We start from the raw sequence: 20,765 nt of genomic DNA on the forward strand, positions 1-20,765 counted from the left end.
AACGGTACACAGTGTTTAGCTGAACTCTTCTTTATTTATTAGACATAATAATGCATAGAAGACCCACAAAAAGCTGGGATGCTAAAACCCTCTGTTTACATGATTGCTCATTGCAAACACACATCAACACTGTTGTAAATATGCTGTCCATAGGTGTGAATGCAGCGTTAGTGCGGTCTACGCAGACCACACACACACACAAAGAATGACACACCAAATGCTGTATTTTTAGAATGAAACAGTTAACAGCTCAGCATTGCTATGCTAGTGTCTGTCATGTGAGATGTGCTTTATCTCAAAGACCCGCAGAGCTGTGATATAAACAAACGCTACTGGCTATTGTTTGGAAGGGGAGGGGATACCTGATGTGTCCTGATGTCTTCATGTTTCTGTTGAAATTACTTCACACATCAAACAAAGATGCGCATTTCAAAGCACTTCAGGGAACCTTTAAGGGACTGCGGCCTCGTTTTTCTCCCCCCGCCCTCTTTACCATTTAAGTTAACCCCATATCAAGTGAAGAAAACACGTTTCAGAAATAAAAATATCTGTTTCTTCTCTCTCAGTGGGGAATACAAGTGCTGGAGAGAGATAACATGGTTGATACATGGCGGGGCGCAGAGTTGGAGCGAGGAAAATGTTCAAACTCATATTCCGTGATTTGACCTGATTGTATGAATATTGCAGAGGAATCTTTTAGTGTCTGTAATGACATTAAAAGTTGATGTACTGAGAGTATAGAGAGGGAGAGGGTGAATAGTTTGGAGAGAGCCGGAATGTTGATTGGGCGGAGGGGTCATAAAATATTGAGGCCTGTTTTTTTCTCCTGGAGTGCATATTTTGGCCCAAGTTAAAGAGTCATGAGAAGATTTCTTGGGATCAAAACTCAGTTTCTTCTTCTCCTGTGGCATTCTGGATTTTCCTGGGGTGGTGACAGTTCACAAGCGCTGCATGTTTTTTTGTGCTTGAGAAAACAGATTTTATCTTATAGATTTTATTTTATTTTATGATTTTAATGCTTTTGTTTTATTTAATTTATTTTCAGTTAATTTATTCATTCATTTAACGTCGCCATCTGTTTCTAATATCTCATATAATATGTTTATATTAATTGTATGTACAGGGCTCAGCTAACTGAGAACACCCATTTTGATTATTCCATTTCTCAGAATATAGGCAATGTATTTTGGTGCATTTAAACAAAACAGATTTAATAAGAGATATATTTATTAAATAATTTTTTTCACCAATTATTTAAAATTGAATGATAGAAGAATTAAATTCAAGCAAAATATTGCAAAAAAAAAATTACAACCTACAAAAGTTCAACTAAATTTTTCAATTTTTTTGCTTCTTTTTCCTCTTTAAAAATTTTTAGCAAATATTTTTCTATACCATATAAATTAGGGTGTAGGTTTTTGGACAGTTATCGTAAGTTATTTTATAGATAAGCTCCAGATTTGGCTTCAGTACTGACTAAACTAATGTTATGCACAAATATAATATTGTATAGCTTCCTATTAAAAAAATGAATTTAAAAGAGAGATTCGTAAGGGGTTTACTATAAATGCTAAGCACTGTATATTTATTGTATATCAAAACAAATTTAAATAAATATATTAAAGATTTTATACTATATCATATATTTTATACATACTAAAACAATTGCTTAATGCTTTACATACAACTATCAAATAAATGTTGATTGCAATAAAACAAAAACCGAACAACATAATTAAAAATACTTGCTAAACGCTAAGTAGAAGTAAAATGAATGAAAGTCCAATTCCCTCTTTGAACCATGACTATGATATAATATTCATGTGTTTTACTATTTATATTATATTTTATTGTTGTGCTTTTTTTGTAAAACAGAACACATTTTGTTTGAATAAAGGTGTTAATTGACATAAAAATGTTAATTGTTTAATTATTTAGTAAAGAATTTGTTTAATGGTTTACAAGTAAAATGCATGAAGTACTTATTTATAGCAAAAAGCTTTTAAAATATAATAAATATAATAATAATAAATATAATAATAATAATAATAATATAATATAATAATAATAATATAATATATATAATAATAATAATAATAATAAAATACTAATAATGTTGTAAATGAGTATCCCCTGTGTTTTTTCTTATCTTGTTTCTGTTTTAGGTTGAGCTCAATTAAATTTGTGTGTTAACATTATAAACTTTAATGACATAGATGCATTAAACTATAATTAATTACAGCCAAATTTCATAATATCCCACAGTACATTTTTGCCTTATTTTTTACCTGAAACATCTGGCAACCCATCTGTCAGGGTTTACGTTTTTTATCTTTACAGTCAAAACAGGTCAAGCAAATCCCTGTAACTTTGTGCGGATTTTTTTGGACTACATCATCCGCTCTCACCTCCTCACTGAACTGTATGAAAACCTCCAGCAAAATGCAGCACCTACTGTAACAGACATCATGATGCTGGCTTGCGTGAGTCTGCGGCTTCATTAAGAGCCGCACACATGAATACATTCACACCTCACACAATACTGCGGCACTCATCACGAAAATAACTTCATCAGACAATCAACAAACAAACGCTTGAACTCCCTTCAAAATTCCTTAAAAGCATCATGTCACCCATGAACAACATTGTGTCTCTTGACAAGCATTCAGCTTGTCTCCCATCTGGCGAATATTGCAGGTCCTCCATTATGCATAAAGTCGTAACCACAAAGAGATCGGGAGCAGCCAGAACTCCCTGTGCCGGGTCATTTTAATCATGGTGTTATGAAATCTTCATGAGTTTTTGTGTTTCTTTCCCTGTGTTGTCTTGTGCTAACGGCTCTGTTCGGTATACAGCAGGAGACAGGATATTTACTCACCTCTGGAGACTGACAGCACAAATCCCTTTAGATGAAGTCAAGCATAACCTGCTTAAAATAACTTCCTGACAGGCTGTTGTGTGTTTGCATGTGGTGCAGGAGAATGTTCTTTTAAAGTACCTTGTTTATATAGTGTTATACTTTATTGCATATTGTTGATGAAAGTGAAACTTGTATATAATCTGACAAAAACTTTCCAGAGTGGATTTTTATGACTGGGTCATTGAAGCATATGCTCAATTGACATTCAAAAACACAGACTCATTTAGGAATAAAATGAGTGCGTCAGAAAACTGCAACATCAATGATTTATTTAGTTTTATAAAATGTTTAGGTCTTTCTAATTGAGTCATTGAATCTACTTAATCAATTCCTTCACAAACAATTACTGAATTAGACATATAAAGCGATTGCTTCAGAAAAAGGATTAAATCCATTGTCTTAAAGGCGACAAGTTGATTTTGCTTAAAATAATTCTGTGATGTAACATTTGCTTAACTTAGTTTTTTATAATTTCACACATAGTTCATGTACTTAATCATTTTAAAGCAATTGGTTTACTTAATTCCTTAAAGTAAAGTCAACTAATCCTTTTTACAGTCTATACAGAAACTAATGAGGTGGGTAATTTCGTGGTCATTGAATGTTGTACTCAACCAACTCATTCAAAACTGTTTTTTATACAGGAACTAATTGGAAGACTATTTTTGAGTCATTAAATAGTATATTCACCTGATTTAAAATCACACATTCTTTCAAGAATGAATTAGTGGAAGATCTTTACAGGGTAGTAATTGAGAAAGCAAGCCAAGTCAATGTTTATTCATAAAGCGCGTTTTTAAAAACAACAAGTGCTTACCAAAGTGCTGGGCACACATACACCATCTAAAACAAAGGACAAATACAACAGACATAAGACTCTCATATGGTATTAAAAGCCAAAGAGTAAGATCAGATTTAAAAACAGAAAGGGTTGTGGCTTGCCTAACATGGAGAGGCAAGTTATTCCAGAGTTTAGGGGCAATCACTGCACAGGCACGGGCCCCCCTGGTTTTTAACCTTTAACAAAGTCTTTTTAAGGCAAGTCATTTGACTCGTTGGCCATCTTTGAAGCACCTCTCAGGCAGTATGCTTGGGCATTCTGTTTGAATGGGGAAACATCAAATTGTCCAAAACTGCTTGCCAAGCTTACAAATGAATTTTATAGTAGGAATCACCAATGAAATTAAACCACAACTGTCTCTTTAGTTCAGATATGCCTAAACTAGGGCCCGCGGGCCAAAGTTGGCCCCATGACAACCTTTGAGTTGACCCGCCATCCCATCTGAGAAGAGAGGGAGAATGAGAGGGATGGTTTAGATTGTCAATTCAAATTTAATGCAACCCTTTGTTTGTTTGTTTTATTGTCAAAAGCTAACTGAAATTAAATGCTTTAATTCAATTTTGTAAATTAATCAGATTTGTTTAAATGTACACACTGTCACCCGACAATGCAGAGACTTTGGTGAGACTGAGTCAATTCTGCTAAGTATGTATGCAGCATTGAACTCCTCCCGTGTTAAAATGTGATTGTTTGGTTACATTGCAATAAGTTCATTTAAAATAGTTATACTGCATAAGTTAATACAATAAAAGTAATGTTTCTTTTTTATTGTGAAATATTTTAAATAAATTAGGAAATTGCCTATGGCAACTTAATGTAATATAGTTTGGTATATTTACCTTCGGCCAGGCTCTTGATATTATTGAGTTTTTGGCCGTTCATACTAAAAAGTTTGGGCACCCCTGTTTTAGTTTCATTTCTAAACGTCCAAATCAGACAAAATCTGCAGAAACTCACATCTGGTTCGAGCCCCTCCCCTGGAGTATCGTCAGTCTATAGCGATCGATAATTGGCTCCTGTAATAGAAGGTGGGCTTTATTCACCATATTGACCATTACACTTTTCCCCATTCCGAAAGATACAAGTGACATGTCTTGTGCATTCTAGTCTTTGGTGTGGAACAGCCAAAAGTAACTGATCAGCACATCAAAGTGCCCTTGATGGAGTGTACAATTGAATTAATGCAGACCAGTATCTTGGTGCTAGTCCATTTAGCCATTTAAACACCGAAACTAAAATCTTAAAATGTAGCCAAACTGAACAGGAAGCCAGTGAAGAGAAGTTAGTATGGGTGTTATGTGAGTCGTTGAATCATATACTTAACCAGTTCATTCAGAAGGGTTCATTCAGGAACTAATCAGATGACTTGGCTTTATGTGTGAATCATCAAATAATTTATACATCTAATTCATTCATGAATCAGGGGTGAGTGAGTCATTGAATAATTTCTCAACTGACGTGTTTAACATTGATTCTTCAAAAACCAAATTACAGTACTATCTACATGAGTCATTGAACCATTTTCTTCATGGAAATGAAACAAGTGCTTTTCTGTTATTGAAAGATTTGTATGAAAGCTGTTACAGTTACAGCATGTTTCTGTGTGGTTCTCCTGTGGTGCAGCAAATGTATGTGTTGTAACTGACAATACTATGTCTAAGCTATAAGATACTTCTTTTTCATTGATCTTTCGTATAAAAGCAATATCACAAAGCAATATAGCTTGTATGCACCAAACCACTTGAAGGCAAATGCTTAGGGACCACTCCAAGACAAATAGTTACAAATATCACCCTTTAATTAATACCAGTTCAGAAACACAATACAGTCCCAACGTGTAAAGCCTTTAGCTCAGACAGATCACTGCTTGTCTGTCTTTATTCACCTGTGGCTGAGCTCAATATCCCATCTGTCATTGCCTATTCTCCTGTTCAAACAAAAGCCTTGGCTGCGGTGCTGTGCGGTAATTTGATTAGGGTTACTGAATGAACATTAGACGACCAAGGCATCAGCCAATACCTGCTGCTGAACTCACCTGTGGGCGCATGGTTTGTTGCAATTTGAAAAAGGTCCAAACACCAAAACAGCAGTTTTAATTGCTTCTGGGGTTGTATGATTTACCTCTCAGACAATAATAATGTCATAACATTTAGCTCTCAAAGTCTCCTGGTCCCATTGCAGATGTTTTGTTGTCTGGTTCTGGCATTTGCCGCATGTTGATTTGTTTTTAATTGTTTGATTCTTGGTCCACAGGTGTATTGAGCCTGCCGGACAGTCTGAACCTGCACCGTGACCAGCAGCGAGCAGGGAAAACTGGAGAGGGCCATGCCTATAGCCAGGCTGAACTCCGCACCATTGAACAGTCACTTCTGGCGACCCGCGTGGGGAGCATCGCCGAGCTCAGTAAGTACTCATGCCTTAAAAATGGGTTAGTAGGTTATAGTTAGGTTATAGCCATAATATGCTACTTGCTGTTTGGGTTTAGATGAAAACATTTGATCATATTTATGCAGTAAACTTGGTATTTAGGATATACCTAAGGTGTGACTATTACTAAAAATACACTTACTACTAAAAGGTGCATCATAAATATTATTAAAATATATTATTATATACATTTTCAGTTTTTAATTGTAATGTATTCCTGTGATGTATTCAAATCTACATGTTCAGCATCCATCGTTACACAATGTAGTCAGCATTACATGATTCAGAAATCATTCCAATATGCTGATTTTATTTTATTTGTAAAAATAATTCCTAAATGTGTTACTCAAAATTAATTTTGAAAAACCTATATTAATTGAAGGTGTTATTAGGATGGGTCAATATTATTCAAGAGAGCATTTGATTGGACAAAACTGTGTGTGGTGCAGGATGAGTCATCAGTGTTTTAGTCTGGTTTTCTGGGAAGAGACAGACTGTACATTTTAATACATTTAATCTGCTAAAAATGAAAGTGGAATCAACATTTATATTTAGCCCAAATATTTATCCCAGAACTAAAAATTGTAGCAGTGACCTTGGTTTGGCGTCTATCCTCTGTTGGAACTTTGTTGAGCTTTTTTACATCTGGATGATCCATTGAATAGACTGTTTTTAGTGTCCTGTGTGGGAGTATAAGGTCAGCGGTCAGCAACTGGAAGGCCCTACCCTAACTGAATAAGGTGTGTCTGCATGTAGCGTCCACCGTATGGTCTTCAGACTCAATAACAGCTCTTTGTATATTTTTCTTGGGGATGGTGGTTAGCATGTGTGTGGCAGTGGATTTTAGAACTCGTGCATACTGCACAACCTCAGCTACAGTCATTTTCTAATCATAGAGAACACACAAAACACCCCAAAAGTCAAGATCCGAAAGACCACGATCATCCACACTGATTATGTCTCCTCAAGCATTCCTGCCAAATGAATGCATGTGACCCAAATGAAAAGGGGAAATTCGATGTGTGCAAAGGGACTTGGGTAAATTACGGAGAGCCAGTGACCCTTCTGTCATTCTAATCAACATTGCATTCTGCCGAGAAACAGACACATCGGCTTTAGCAATGAGAAACAGTTGAGGAAATGTAGCAACCAAGCTATTGCTTGCTGATTACAAATATTATTAAAATAACAAAATCAATTCCTTTTATTTTTTTTGACACACTGTCAAGAGCACTTAATATTTTTGTGAAACCCCTGCCGAGTAATTGCAATGTTTGGATCACCCCATACTGATGGTTTATATAATAAGCATTATACCAATATTATTGCTCCAAGCATCATTGGTAGATGAATAGAAATCCTCAAACCTCCCTTGTTTTGCTTGAAAGACTTAATGCATTTTTTACATTTGGAAGAAATCGTATACTGCTTTAGAAGTTCTATCAATTTATGAGTTGTGCATTCCTGTGCTTTCCTTTATTGAGACTTTACCTCCAGAATCTGCTTCATAACAAGTAGAAGAGGGGGAGAAATAAAAAGTACAATCAATAGTATTCTTGATTAATAATCAAATTATTGTAGTACAGCGTGCTTGTAGTTTTTTTAATATATTTTTTTCTATTTCTTAAATAGAGCTAATCAGACAAATGTATTGAGTGTTAAACAGACGTAGACAAGCACAACAAATCACAAATGATGTGACTTATTTAAGAAGCTGCAGGGTATTCGTCTTATTGCATGTAAGAAGTATTAGCACAGATGTGAAGTTGCTGTCATAATGCGGCATTGGTGATGTAACCATGCAGAATATTAGCTGTTGTGCCACAGATGAGCATAATAATCAGACGTAATTGACTTTTCCTCCTTTCCGGCTTTGTGTGCACAATAAGCATTTATATATTGATTGCAAAGCCTTCAAAAGCCACCTAATTGACCGTTAACTACTTACTGCCCATTTTCACACTATATAACGAAATATAAAAGCCTGGATTATGCAATCGCGTTTTTGTTGATGAAAAATTCTCATGCATATTCATTTAGCGCTGAATCATCTCAGTTTTGGCTATGCAGAATATAATTTTGGTCTATTCTAATTATCTCAGTCTCCTTATCGCAGAATTGTACTGTAACTATCAGTGTGTTGAAATGCAAAACAGTACTTGATAGTAAGTGTGCAGCTTTTCTTTTGAGCGTCTCGCCGTCTGCCACGTGCCACTAATGTTATCCATTACACAAATTTACATGGAAATCTAATACATTGTGTGCAGTTAACGGTGAAACCCACCTATTGCAGAGTTCACTATGCTGAAGGCTATTTATGTTATGCTACAGATGTTCTTGGTTGTGTAATGTGTGTGTATATGTGTTAAAAAATGTCATTGTCATAGTGATCTCTAGTGTACTTTTGAAACTCAAGTAAACAACCACTTTTTTATTATAGTAAATAAATAGTCAGGGGATTTTATCATTTTTTTCCCCCTAAAAATGGTCTGGATTCTGTTCTGTTTGAATTTTAGTGCAAGAAAACCGTGAGAAGCTTTTTTTCCCCTTCAATATGGCTATAATTCGGACATCTGTCTCTCCACACACTCCAAGAGTTCCCTTAGGGGTTCAGCCTGCACTGTGCTTTCTCATTGGTTAACTAAATAATTCCCAGCTTAACTTCACTGCTGAAATCTAAAAATGAAATGAAGAGTGTGGAATTCAAGTTAAAGTCATTATCCATCCATCCATCCATCCATCTATCCATCCATCCATCTATCTATAACTATATCTATCCGTCTATAATTTTATATATTGTTCAACTGTTCATCTATCCATTTGAGATAATATGTCACTCAGTCTTTCATCAATTTTTATCCATCCATGTGTTATCCGTCCATACATACTGTAGATCTAAGATATTGTTCATACATGCACCCACCAATTTTAAAATAATAATCCATCCATCTATTTGATACAAACTTCCCATTCAACCATCCATTCACCCATCCATACATCTGAGTTATTAACCATCCATCCAAATCATCCATCCCATCCTTTCAATTAAATCAACCATCCAAATCAACCATCCAAATCAACCATCCATCCTTTCAATTAAAACATTATACATCCATCCATCCATCCAGCCAGCCAGCCAGCCAGCTAGCCATTTGTTTTCCTTCCATCCATCCATTCATTTAAAACAGTATCCATCCATCCAGCCAGCCAGCTAGCCATTTGGTTTCTTTCCATCCATCCATGCATCCATCCATGCATCCATCCATCCATCCATCCATCCACCCATCCATCCCTCTATCCAAAAAAAATGCTCAATACATTTCTCCAGGAGATAATACAGTCCAGAATCAACTGCTGCTTTTCAAATTGACATTGAATTTATTAGTCTCATTTGCCAGAGGCCTTTAGATCATACATTGAGAAATTAGCAATTACGAAATATTAATAAAACCTCAATCTTGACAAGGCAAAGAGGAAACCCCTCACTGCTCTTGGTGGGATTTGTCTTAAGAAGCTTTAATAAGTCTAAATCGAATATTTACCCAAACTTCTATAAAAAAAAAAAGAAAATGACACATTCAAATTATAAACCTGCTGCTCAGACTATTGTGTCTAGTGTTTTAAGTGGAGTAATAGCATCACAAAATTCTTTAACCCATTTTTTTTTTTACTTCTGTGCAATTATAAGAAAGTTTTGACAAAAAAAATGCACAAAACATTAAACAAATGTTTGATTTTGGCTAACTTGTTGTCATGGAAATTAAATTGCATGACAAAATTTGAAGCTTTTTTTTTCTTCTAGATACTTCTGCTAATATAGCTGAAATGTATACATTTTTAATATAACACTTAAATGTCACCTTCAGTATTGATGCTAATAACATCCAGTGGCAGTGAGAAAAGTGAAATCAACCCCATTTTGCTTCTAAATGAAGATGGTTCAATCAAAAACCCTTATTTCCCATTCCCTGTTGTGTTTCCTGAAGGACATGAGCCATCCGGAAACACACCAAGTGCCTCTTCAGCATCAGAACAGCTGTTAAAAGCTTGGCAAGTTCAGTTATCCACACAAATAGACATCGATCAGCATCAACATACAGGATTGTTGGATTTGGACAGAATAGTGTAACATTGATGTAGGTCAGCAATTGTTTTCATGTTTGTTTGCTTTTTTTATCGGGTCATGGGATGTCTGATGTGTTGTAATCTGTGTCTTGTTTGTGTTTGGTTTCATCTGGCATAAATTGGCCTTTAGAAGAATTTGGCCTAATTTAAATGTGAAAGAAGAAGGAATCTGAAAGTAGAAAGACACACAGGGCAAGTGTTTCGAACAGCAGTTACATGAAATATACATATTTTGTAACCTTTCTGTCACTTTTGATTCATTTAATGTGTTCTTGCTCAATAAACAAATCAGTTTATTTCATTAAAGCGACCCCAAATGTTTAAATGTTCTCTAATTAACGTAATCAGTAAAAATGGTAAAGTTAAACACAGTTTCTATCTCTAAAATGATCTGTAAAAACCAGAATGGTGTTCTTTTATTTTCTTTAGTATAATTTTTTTGTTGAATAGCTCTGCTTTAGAAAGTCAGCATTGTGATTTAAGCTATTCAACTCTTTTGTGAGAAATAAGGGCACAAAACCTAACTGCTCCAGTTTTGCAAAAGACACACTGCTTGCTTTTTAGACCACTTAATAACCAAAATTACTTAACAACCGAAGGGAGGGGGGGGTGATAACAATGTACAAATGCAGACTCTCAGACACATTTCACCCAGTAAGTTTAACTGTCTCTTTAAGGGCGCCTTGTCCTTTAAACCTGACATGTCTATCATTTCTTCATCACTTATTTCTACCTGCTGAGCTCCACAATTTCACCTCAGAGGCCTTGACAGCAGACTGTGGTATAGAAACACAGCTATTTGCTAAACACGCACTCGCATACACAAACTTGCACTTGCACTTGCATTTTGACACACACATCTCCTGCCATGTTAAGCATCTGTCTGAAAGCTCTCTGTCTAAAGGGTAGACACCATACACGTTACTTAATCCTCCTTTAAACTACCGTGTCAGTGATTTAAATGATCAAACGGCCCAGAGAAAACAAATGCCTTCTTGATGCTGTAGGAAGCAAAGTGTAAGACACGAATAATAAATATTATTATTAGCAACAATTAAGTATTTAATATTATATTTCTAAACTCAAACCACTAAAAACAACTTTTAATAATATGCTATTAAATATGGAGATTTGTTTACTATTTGAACATTATGTCAATTTTAATTCATGGTTTGTTGTAATGCACATTCTGCTGTTGGCTATATACATGTAAACATATGTATATAGACCATTTCAATGAGTTAGTGTCATTGGCCCATGAACATTTCCTGCATGTTATCAAACTATTTCTGTAATAGTTGTCAGTTTTACAGACTATTTCTGTAATAGTCTGTAATAGAGGCAATTCAATCATATCTTAATGTTAAAACAGCTGTGATAACATTATTTATCATTAAGTGGACGTTTTTTGATTCTCAGAATCTATGGAAATTGAAAATGTCAAAAAGGAAATACGTTAGGGCCATTGTTTTTGTTTACATCCCTCAAAATGGGTCTATACAATTAGTACTCTTTCTCTTTCAGTAAAACAAGTAGAGATAATAATGACTCCTGCACCACTCACACTTTTGTCCAATCAAATCTTTTGTAGAAAGAAAACCCAGTCCCCAGTGTTCTGCAACCAACTAACAAACAAAATGTGTGACTTAAAATATTGATTATTAAATTCAAAATTGTCAATGGTAAAAAATCCTGAGTTTTCTCTAAATAATCTACTTTGTTTTGCATTTAATCATATAATTTCATATAGTTGAAATTCCAGTGCCTGCTAAAAATATGCATGTAATGAAAACCCTTTATTCTCGGCTGTCTTGAGTGGGATTTTTTTTAAGTAGCTCTATATGCCAAAGGCTTTTAGACTCGTTCAGATGCCTTACATCAACCAAGAAATAGACGAATCATTTTACAGTTGATTGGTTGTTAAAGATTTGTGAGTGCATCCCAGAACTTTAAAAGACAAGCCTCTCTTTTAAACTCAGATGACCAGACAGTCAAGGGCGAACAGGTCATTTTCAATTGACACAAACTGCAGCAAATACTGACCTGTCATTTCTTCAATGACTGACTGACTGACTGCTGACAAAGTAAATTGTGAAACAAACCCCTCAGCAGTCACCTTTCAATAACCACAATTAACGGAGCATTGTAATTTAACAACGGCTGGAACAATTGCTTCTTATTAGTTCACCTTATTATCCCGCACCTTATACAGAGCTGTTCTTGATGACGCACGAAAAAAACGACATGCTGATGATTCAACTGCAATATTCTATTGTTTAATAAAAGCCTCCTGACAGTTCAAATTTGACAACTGTATAAGATAACTCAAACTCTGCCAATATGGGATATAATTGTGCTTGATTGTGGCATAATTAGAATAGCATACATATGCATTAACACCTAGAACAGCTGCTAATTTAGTATAATTGCTTGTAATAGTCAAATGTTAGGTTATCTAACACTTTTGAAACAAGTACTAAATGTAAAATTCCCATGCTAGCACATGTTCTTAACAGGTGTGACTCGGTAAAACAACAAGTCTTCATCTCATCAGCAGTGCCAGACAGAATCTTCAGACTTCATTTTGCTATTTCTTCACAAAAAGATGGTAAAACAAACTTTACGAGTTTATGCAGAATGATTATAGAAGCCGAAAACTTTTTTTGGTAAACAAAGCTTTAGTTAGTCTCTCTTAAATACAGAAATTTTACTTTGCATACTGTATTGTACATAAATCATCAGAATATTTGAATACTATTCAATAATATTACGGAAATTAATATAAAAACTGAATGTGTGTGTATACATTATATATTTACACACATTTACATAAGGAGATAAATTGAATGATGGTCTCATAAATCTGTCAACTATGACGTTTTTTTTCAGGTGTGTCTATTATAGTATATATTATAGTATATGTCATAATATACTGTATACTACTATAGTTCACCATAAAAATGCAAATTTTCTAATTTTTTATTCACCCTCTTGCCATCCAGTGTATATGATGTTGTTTTTTGGAGGAATAAATTCAAGATTTTTTTTAAGTGATAGTAAACTATTATCGATGCTCCAAACTCCATATTTATAAGATCACAGCTGACCAGTGGTGTAAAGTAACAAATTACAAATACTCAAATTACTGTAATTGAGTATTTTTTTCTCAGGAATTGTAATTTACTAAGTAGTTTTAAAAATGTGTGCTTTTACTTTCTTTTGAGTACATTTTTAGTGCTGTATCTGTACTTTTACTTTTACTTTCCTTCAGTCTGCAGTCACTACTTTTATTTTTTCTTGTCTATGGAGATTGGCTAAGTAGTCTTGTGATTCCTGTCCAATCAAATCACACATAGAAGGTAAATCGCAGCATAATGAACTACCTCAAGACATGGGCGATTTATAATTGAAGCAAACTGTTTGGAAGCATTAAAATTGTCCAAGAAGACGTCCAAAATTTTTACACGCATTGACCCTTAGAGTATTTAGATGCATGTCACTGATGAAAAGATGACAGATGTTTACAGTATGATGACCGAAATGGCCTTAAACATACAGCAGGCACAAGACATCAACATGACGTCAGATTGATGTCGTACAGCGTCGTGGGGGCATTGCATTTTTTTTGGAAATGAAAATGGGGTTGACATCAGAACCCAACGTCAGGCCGACGTCAATGTCTAATGTCCAACCTAAAATCAGCCAAATATCAATTGTGACATTGTGTGGACGTTACCTTTGTGAAGTCTATCAGACACTGGATTTTGGTTGCCATACCTTATGAATAAATTTTAGTATTTTAAATCAATATGACGTTGGTTTAAGATGTTGGCTCAACATTGGATTTTGGTCACTTTCTAACACAATCTAAATCCTTAGACACTGGATAGACATTGAATTTTGGTCACTTGACATCACAACCTAAATCTAACCTAATATTAATGTTTTATGATGCTGTGTGCTTGCTGGGCAATAACTAACTGCACTACAGAACATTACGTTTACACACTTCCACAAGTTACATGTAAATGCTTCAGCTTTTTACAGCATAATACTCACTCCTCACTGCTCTTGAGTACTTTTGAAAGGTCTACATTTTACTCATACTTTGAGTAATATGTACAACAGTAGTTTTTACTCTACTTGCACTACATTTTTAGGCAAGTAATGGTACTTTTACTCAAGTATGATTTTTCAGTACTCTTTCCACCACTGCAGCTGACAACTAAAGTTGTGGGGTTGAATAAATTATAAGGAAATGTTAATTTTTTCGTAAGCTATTAATTTAAAGAAATCACTGCGAATCTGAAGGATGTTTTAAAAGGTTTTGTCACACAGCAGTTTGTGTTCAGTGTGGGCAGATGTGTTTTTTTTTATTGCTGAAGCTGCAAGTGTCAGATGGGAAATCTCTTGCTTGAGCTTCACGCATAAATTTTCATGACAACACCCAGTTCGGTATGAAATATGCATTTACCATATGTCTGAATATTGATAATATAAAAATGCACTTGAGCCGAGCTACTTTTGTATAAAAAATAAGGTAAGAGCCTTCAAAATTTAATGAAGGCAAAAGGTCTGCCTCAATGGAGAAATCTCCCACGAGCTGTGCAGCAGATTGCATAGCAAGGTGCCTTTATTTCACGGTCAAAGGAAAACCCGGTAATTATACTTAGAGGGAGTAATTATAAAGGCTCTGGCACTATTTCCTGCTGCTTTCACGTTGGTGGTTAATACTGAGACACCTCCATTTGTCACGTTCCTGGAGACAATCTCGTATGCAGAAATTCCCTTCAGCACCCAGTTAGGACTTGCCAAAGATCTAAAGGGAAGTTGTTGTCAACAATGCAGTGCTTTTCAATACAGCAATTACTTTGTGTGCGGTTTAAAGGGATAGTTCACCCTAAAATGAAAATTCTGTCATCATTTACTCACGCTTCACTTGATCAAAATGGGTTTGAGTTCCTTTCTGCTGTTAAAAACAAAAGAATGGATCTCATAAAGTTTTAAAACCACATGAGTGGAAAAATTATGAGGTGATTGGGTTAACTGTCCTTTCAAATTATAGATATAATGACTCTATAATTAAGGCTATGGAAGTTAAAATCTGTGCCTATTTTTAAGATATGATACAATTTAATAATATCACACAAGCAAGAGTGCTGGAATATCAAGATGTCTGCCCAATTGCAAATGTGACATTGATTTTATTTAATATTTTGCAGCAAACAATACATTAACCCTTATGTGCTGTTGGACATATTTTCATCCACTATGGGGTGATTTAGAATTTTAATTTAATTTTAACCTTCTCTGTGTTTCACCAAATGGTATGATTTTTGGTGACAAATCTTATTTTGACACATATTTTGGGTAAATGCTGTAAAAATGTAAAAACAAAAAAACACTCTGGGCAAATTGACTACCCTTATGTAATGTTGGTGGCTGTTTTTGCCGATTATAATTCACTTCCATTATAATAAAATTTTTTGATTGTAAAGCCATGACAGCATATAATCATGCATTCCTGATTTTCCCTGTTGTGAAGAGGTACAATTTGTCATTTTTAATGTTGATCATTTGGTGCAGTGCAAAAAAAGCTTGGTTTCTGGCTTAAAATTATATGGTTATTTGAAGTATAGTGTGTGCATGTGTGTGTGCGCAAGTGTGAAAGTTTAAAAGAGACCTTTCCGAATTTACCTTGATATGTTTGAGACGATAAAAAATAAGCAGCTCAGTTCTCAGAACATAGTAAATATAGTAAGTGTATTTATGCACGCACACATATAATTTGTTGTTTTACCCCATCGAAAGTCGCAAACGTTTTTGCGCAGGCTTATCCAAAGAGTTAATGCTGCTAACTGATGCTCAACAGTAAAAATGAAAAGTTTTACCTCTTCCCAACAGGAAAAACCACCAACTATCAAGAATGCATGATTATTTGGTGTCATGACTTTGCAATCCAAAAATATTTTAATAATATAAGTCAATGGGGTAAAAACTGCCACCAATATAACGAAAGGGTAGTCAATCTGAACAGTACACAAAGTTTAATATTGAGTGAGTTAGTGTTTAGAGAGAAGTGTTTCTTTTAACAAATCAAGGGGAAACCAATGATTGATTCATAAAGATGTTGTTCATGAATAAACAAGACATTTTAAACAATATATTTAAACAAATTACTCTTTTTTAATTAATTTTTTTAGTATCTAGAAAAGGCATACAATTGTCATATTATTTTCTGGTATTTCTCCGTACTTTTAACTTATTTATTAGGCCAAAAAAAATATTCATCCAAAAAGCATTTACCCACCATCATGCTTTTCTAAATGGTACATCTTTATTTTTTTTTAGCAAACATCACCTTAATACTTTACACCCCGATATCATCCACTCAAGTATGCCACTGCATACACGTCTTGTATTATTTCCCATGTCACCCCTAAGAATCAGTTCAGGTTTTGCGAGATGAGTTGCATTCTATCCACCATCTCAATATATTTCATCATAAAATGAGATTTGGGAGAGTAAAGGTAAGCCCGACTGCCACTCACTAATCCTGCTCTGGACGCACTGCAAGGTTCCCCTGTTGGAGAAGCACCAGCACACATGCATAAAACATGAGGACAGCTTAGAAAGCAACACCCCTGGCAGCTGGAAACAGGGTTTAGGGTTGCTTTAGAATAAATGAACTGACTTGAATCCCTTTAGTGTTACACTTTGTGTTTACTGCATGCCTGAGGTAATATATGTGATTAAATATGATTAATTAAAGATTATGCAACCGTTCATTAGAGTCTTCAGATTTAATATACAGTTCAAATGTACTGGGAGATTTCTCAGTTTGCATCACTCAGCTTTTCTGTGTTTGTGCCTTTAAGACTAAAAATGTTTCTGTTTTTTAGAGGTTTGTGATTGTTTAGTAACTTATTCTGCAAGTTACATCGATTTGTTAAAATGTGATTGTATTAATTAATGAGCCAATTTAATCAAGAGTTTATTCATTTACTTGACTAATTCAAGAATGCAGATTCCTTCATGACATTCATTTAAATTTTGCTAATTTGCATAAACTTGGTTATATTGAATTACATAATCGTTAACTAAAATGACTCATTTCAAAACTATTTTTTTCAAGAGTCAAACACTTGAGCATCTTGAGTCATTTAATAATTCACCCTGCCAGTGTGTCCAAAGACAGTGAGTACGTTTACATGGACAACAATAATCTGATTTTAATACGATTAAGACAATACTCTGATTAAGAGTCTACCATGTTAACAGAGATTTTTGAATAATTTAATCCGATTAAGGTCATAATCGAACTAAACAGAAATCTAATTAAGACATGTGGACTATGCCAATTTTAGCGCATTATTGAAGTGCAGTACAGACATGTAAACACATGCATGAAAAATTCCTGAATGAAAGAGAAAGTGCCAAACTGCACTTAAAGTCAACAAATTAAAAATGAAACACCCGAAATTACATGAAACTCCAGAGGAAATGTGGATAGTGTGGTGATGCAATGACGTTAATCGAATTATGTGCTATAAGATGTGAATTGGGATCATGAAAGGAACATTCAAAAAGCAACTCATGTAAACACCTTAATCACATTATTGTTTTATTCAGATTAAGGCAAATATTTCGATTACTGGTGTCCATGTAAACGTAGTCAATGATTCATTCAGTGAATCAAGTCGGTAACAAAAATGTAAATTTCCAACAATAAAATACTGATATTTTATTGCAGTTTAATTCTGTAAAATAACAGTCATATGCTCATAATCACCTACTCTAAATTTGCAGAAATTTAATAATGCTTTCAGCTGTTTTAAAAAAAGCAAATGAAGCACTACATCAGTCAACCATTTCTTTATTTTTTTTCATTGAGTAAATATACTAGACATGTTAGGATATCGGATAGTAGTAAAAAAGAATCTAACTTGTATTATGCTTCAGAATTTACAATACAGCACTGTAGTAAAATACAAAACAGGAATGTAAAAAATTGTAGAATTACAAAGACATTGCTGCATCAATTTCTCCCAGTACTTTACTGTACTTTAAATTACAGCACAGCCATAAAACAGAAAACAGTATTAAAACTGTAAAATTACAGTAAATCACTGGAATCATTGCTGCCAGCAATTTGCTATATAATAACAGCACAACTGTAAAATGGAGGAAAAAAAAGCGACATAACTGTAAAATTATGTTAAGTGACTGGAACCGCTGCTTCCAGTAATGTCTAAATCAATATTTATCTTGGCTATTGATTTTTTTGCATGAAAAGCAATATTGCACTGTGTATTGGAGTGTGACCATACACAGGCAGTCAGAATGACACAAAGAGTTAAATCAAATTACAAGCCTAGAACTGTTTTATAACTGTCATTAGTATACAGTAAATGCACAATGACTTTATGGTTATGATTTCCTAGAGGTGGTTATTTGTAATGGATGTCATGTTGTAAATGTACCCATAGATGAGACGCTCTGTGCTTCTGGCCTCTGGGTGATGGATGTTATGAGTCGCCATTGTTATGGCGACAAGTCCTCAGCCAGATGAATCATGGCCCGCAGTGGTAGTTTGCCTTTATAATTCCGGTCCATGCAGCCACATAAGGTGGATGAGGGAATCATCATTCTCTGGAGGATTCAGCATGACAGCCTCCTGAGAGCATATGCATACGCAAACACACTGCATAATTTTGTTTGTGGGTTTGTGACTTTTAAATGAGACACCTATTTCGGTGACACATTTGCTGACTGTTCAGGCATAACCAGTGATTCACCGGCCTTGATCTCTTACTGATTGCCTTGCTGATGGGTAGGCCACACTGCTGACTTTGACCTTGAGTCAATATCAGAATCACTGATGATGAGAGACAACATTTTTACTAGTCAACAAATACAAATTAGGAACATTTGCTATTGCTCCCGGTGTTTTAGTTGGTTGAGTTGTAGTTTACCTACTAATGTAAATTCTGTATTCTTTTTCTTATCCTCATTTAGTGGTGTATGGTGTATTGACAAAAATATATACCAGTATTAATATACATATATATGATTAAACAACATTTTAATTAAATCCACTAAACTAAAGTTTAAAAGGGATAGTTCACCCAAATTTTAAATCATCCTTGACTTGTTCTGAGCTAGTTTTTTTCTGTTTCTGTTACAAAAGAAAATATTTTGAAGAATGTTGGAAACCTGTAATCATTTACTTCCATAGTATTTGTTTTTCTTACTATCGATGTTAATGTCAAGATTGAGGTTGTTGAAAGGATGAGGACTCTTTAGACCAGGACAAAAATGGGTTTATTAATTATAAAATAAAACTAAAAAGAAACAACTCAGAGGGGGAAAACATTAACAAAAGACAAAAACAAACTTGGACTGGTCTGGCAGGGAAATGCAGGGCTGGTCAAGACTAGACAAGACTGGACAGGACGATATATGATGAGGAACTGGCACAGGACAGCAGACAAGAGGGAGCTATAAAGGAGAAATAATTGACAAACAAACAGGTGAACATAAACTAATAATGGGTTAGCAAGGAGGTGGAACTAGACGGTAGACAGGAGAGCAAATGACAAAAAGACAACATACGAGCCATGTGCTCACATAAAACAGGACTAGAACACGCAGCCAATGAAAGAACTCATTAACCGCATGTTCACATGAAACACAACAGCACGTGACCAAGTGTAAACACAGGCCATGTGCAACAAACAATGGCAACATAGACAGAAGGCAAGACATGAGTACATGATAAATAAAACACTTACAGTGCACTCACACTTGCATTTTCCAATCCCAACACCAACCAAAAACTAAATTAACGAGACTGGAGTGCTAAGAGCGAAAACACCATGCCGCAAACAAAACAACAAAAATACCAGGATGAGAGCATGCATCCCGAGCATGTCCTGACGGCACTCATACAAAAACAAAGACAGACAATGAGTACGTTTACATGGACACCAATCATTCGATTTTAATGCGATTAAGATAATAATCTGATTAAGAGTCTACCATGTTAACAGCGATTTTTGATTAATTTAATCAGATTAAAGGTCATAAATCGAAACTATAGAGAACTCAAATGGTCGGGGAGGAAATGCAGATAGCTTGATGAAGCAAGGAACGTTAATCGATTATGTGCTATAACAGTAAAATGGATCATGAAAGGAACATTCAAACAGCAAATGTGTAAACGCATTTAATCTTGTTATTGTCTTAAGTCGATTAAGGCAAATAATTTGTTTACTGATGAGATTTTGCCCAGGGCCTGACACAATTTTATTTTGGTTTTGCCTTTGTTTTTAGTTTTTGGTATGGCTAAATTGAAAAATATATATTGTGTCTAAAATTGAACTTTTCTGGAAAACAGCACTCTCTATATCATATCTCATACATATAAGATGAAAACCCCATTCAAGCCCA

At 34.7% G+C, this 20,765-nt stretch overlaps 1 protein-coding gene across 3 annotated transcripts in view; it reads left to right on the plus strand.

The window, feature by feature from the left end:
• btbd11a (BTB (POZ) domain containing 11a) overlaps positions 1-20,765 on the plus strand; it is a 184,162-nt gene that overhangs the window by 120,790 nt on the left and 42,607 nt on the right. For 2 of the 3 annotated variants that reach the window (XM_056455860.1, XM_056455861.1), the window contains exon 2: positions 6,015-6,164. In XM_056455860.1, the coding sequence (XP_056311835.1) occupies positions 6,015-6,164 (150 nt within the window). Of the gene's footprint in view, positions 1-6,014; positions 6,169-20,765 lie in introns of those variants that run through there. The other variant, XM_056455862.1, reaches the window with a different exon arrangement.

Source organism: Danio aesculapii, chromosome 4, assembly GCF_903798145.1.
Source record: "Danio aesculapii chromosome 4, fDanAes4.1, whole genome shotgun sequence".
Lineage (NCBI taxonomy): Eukaryota > Metazoa > Chordata > Actinopteri > Cypriniformes > Danionidae > Danio > Danio aesculapii.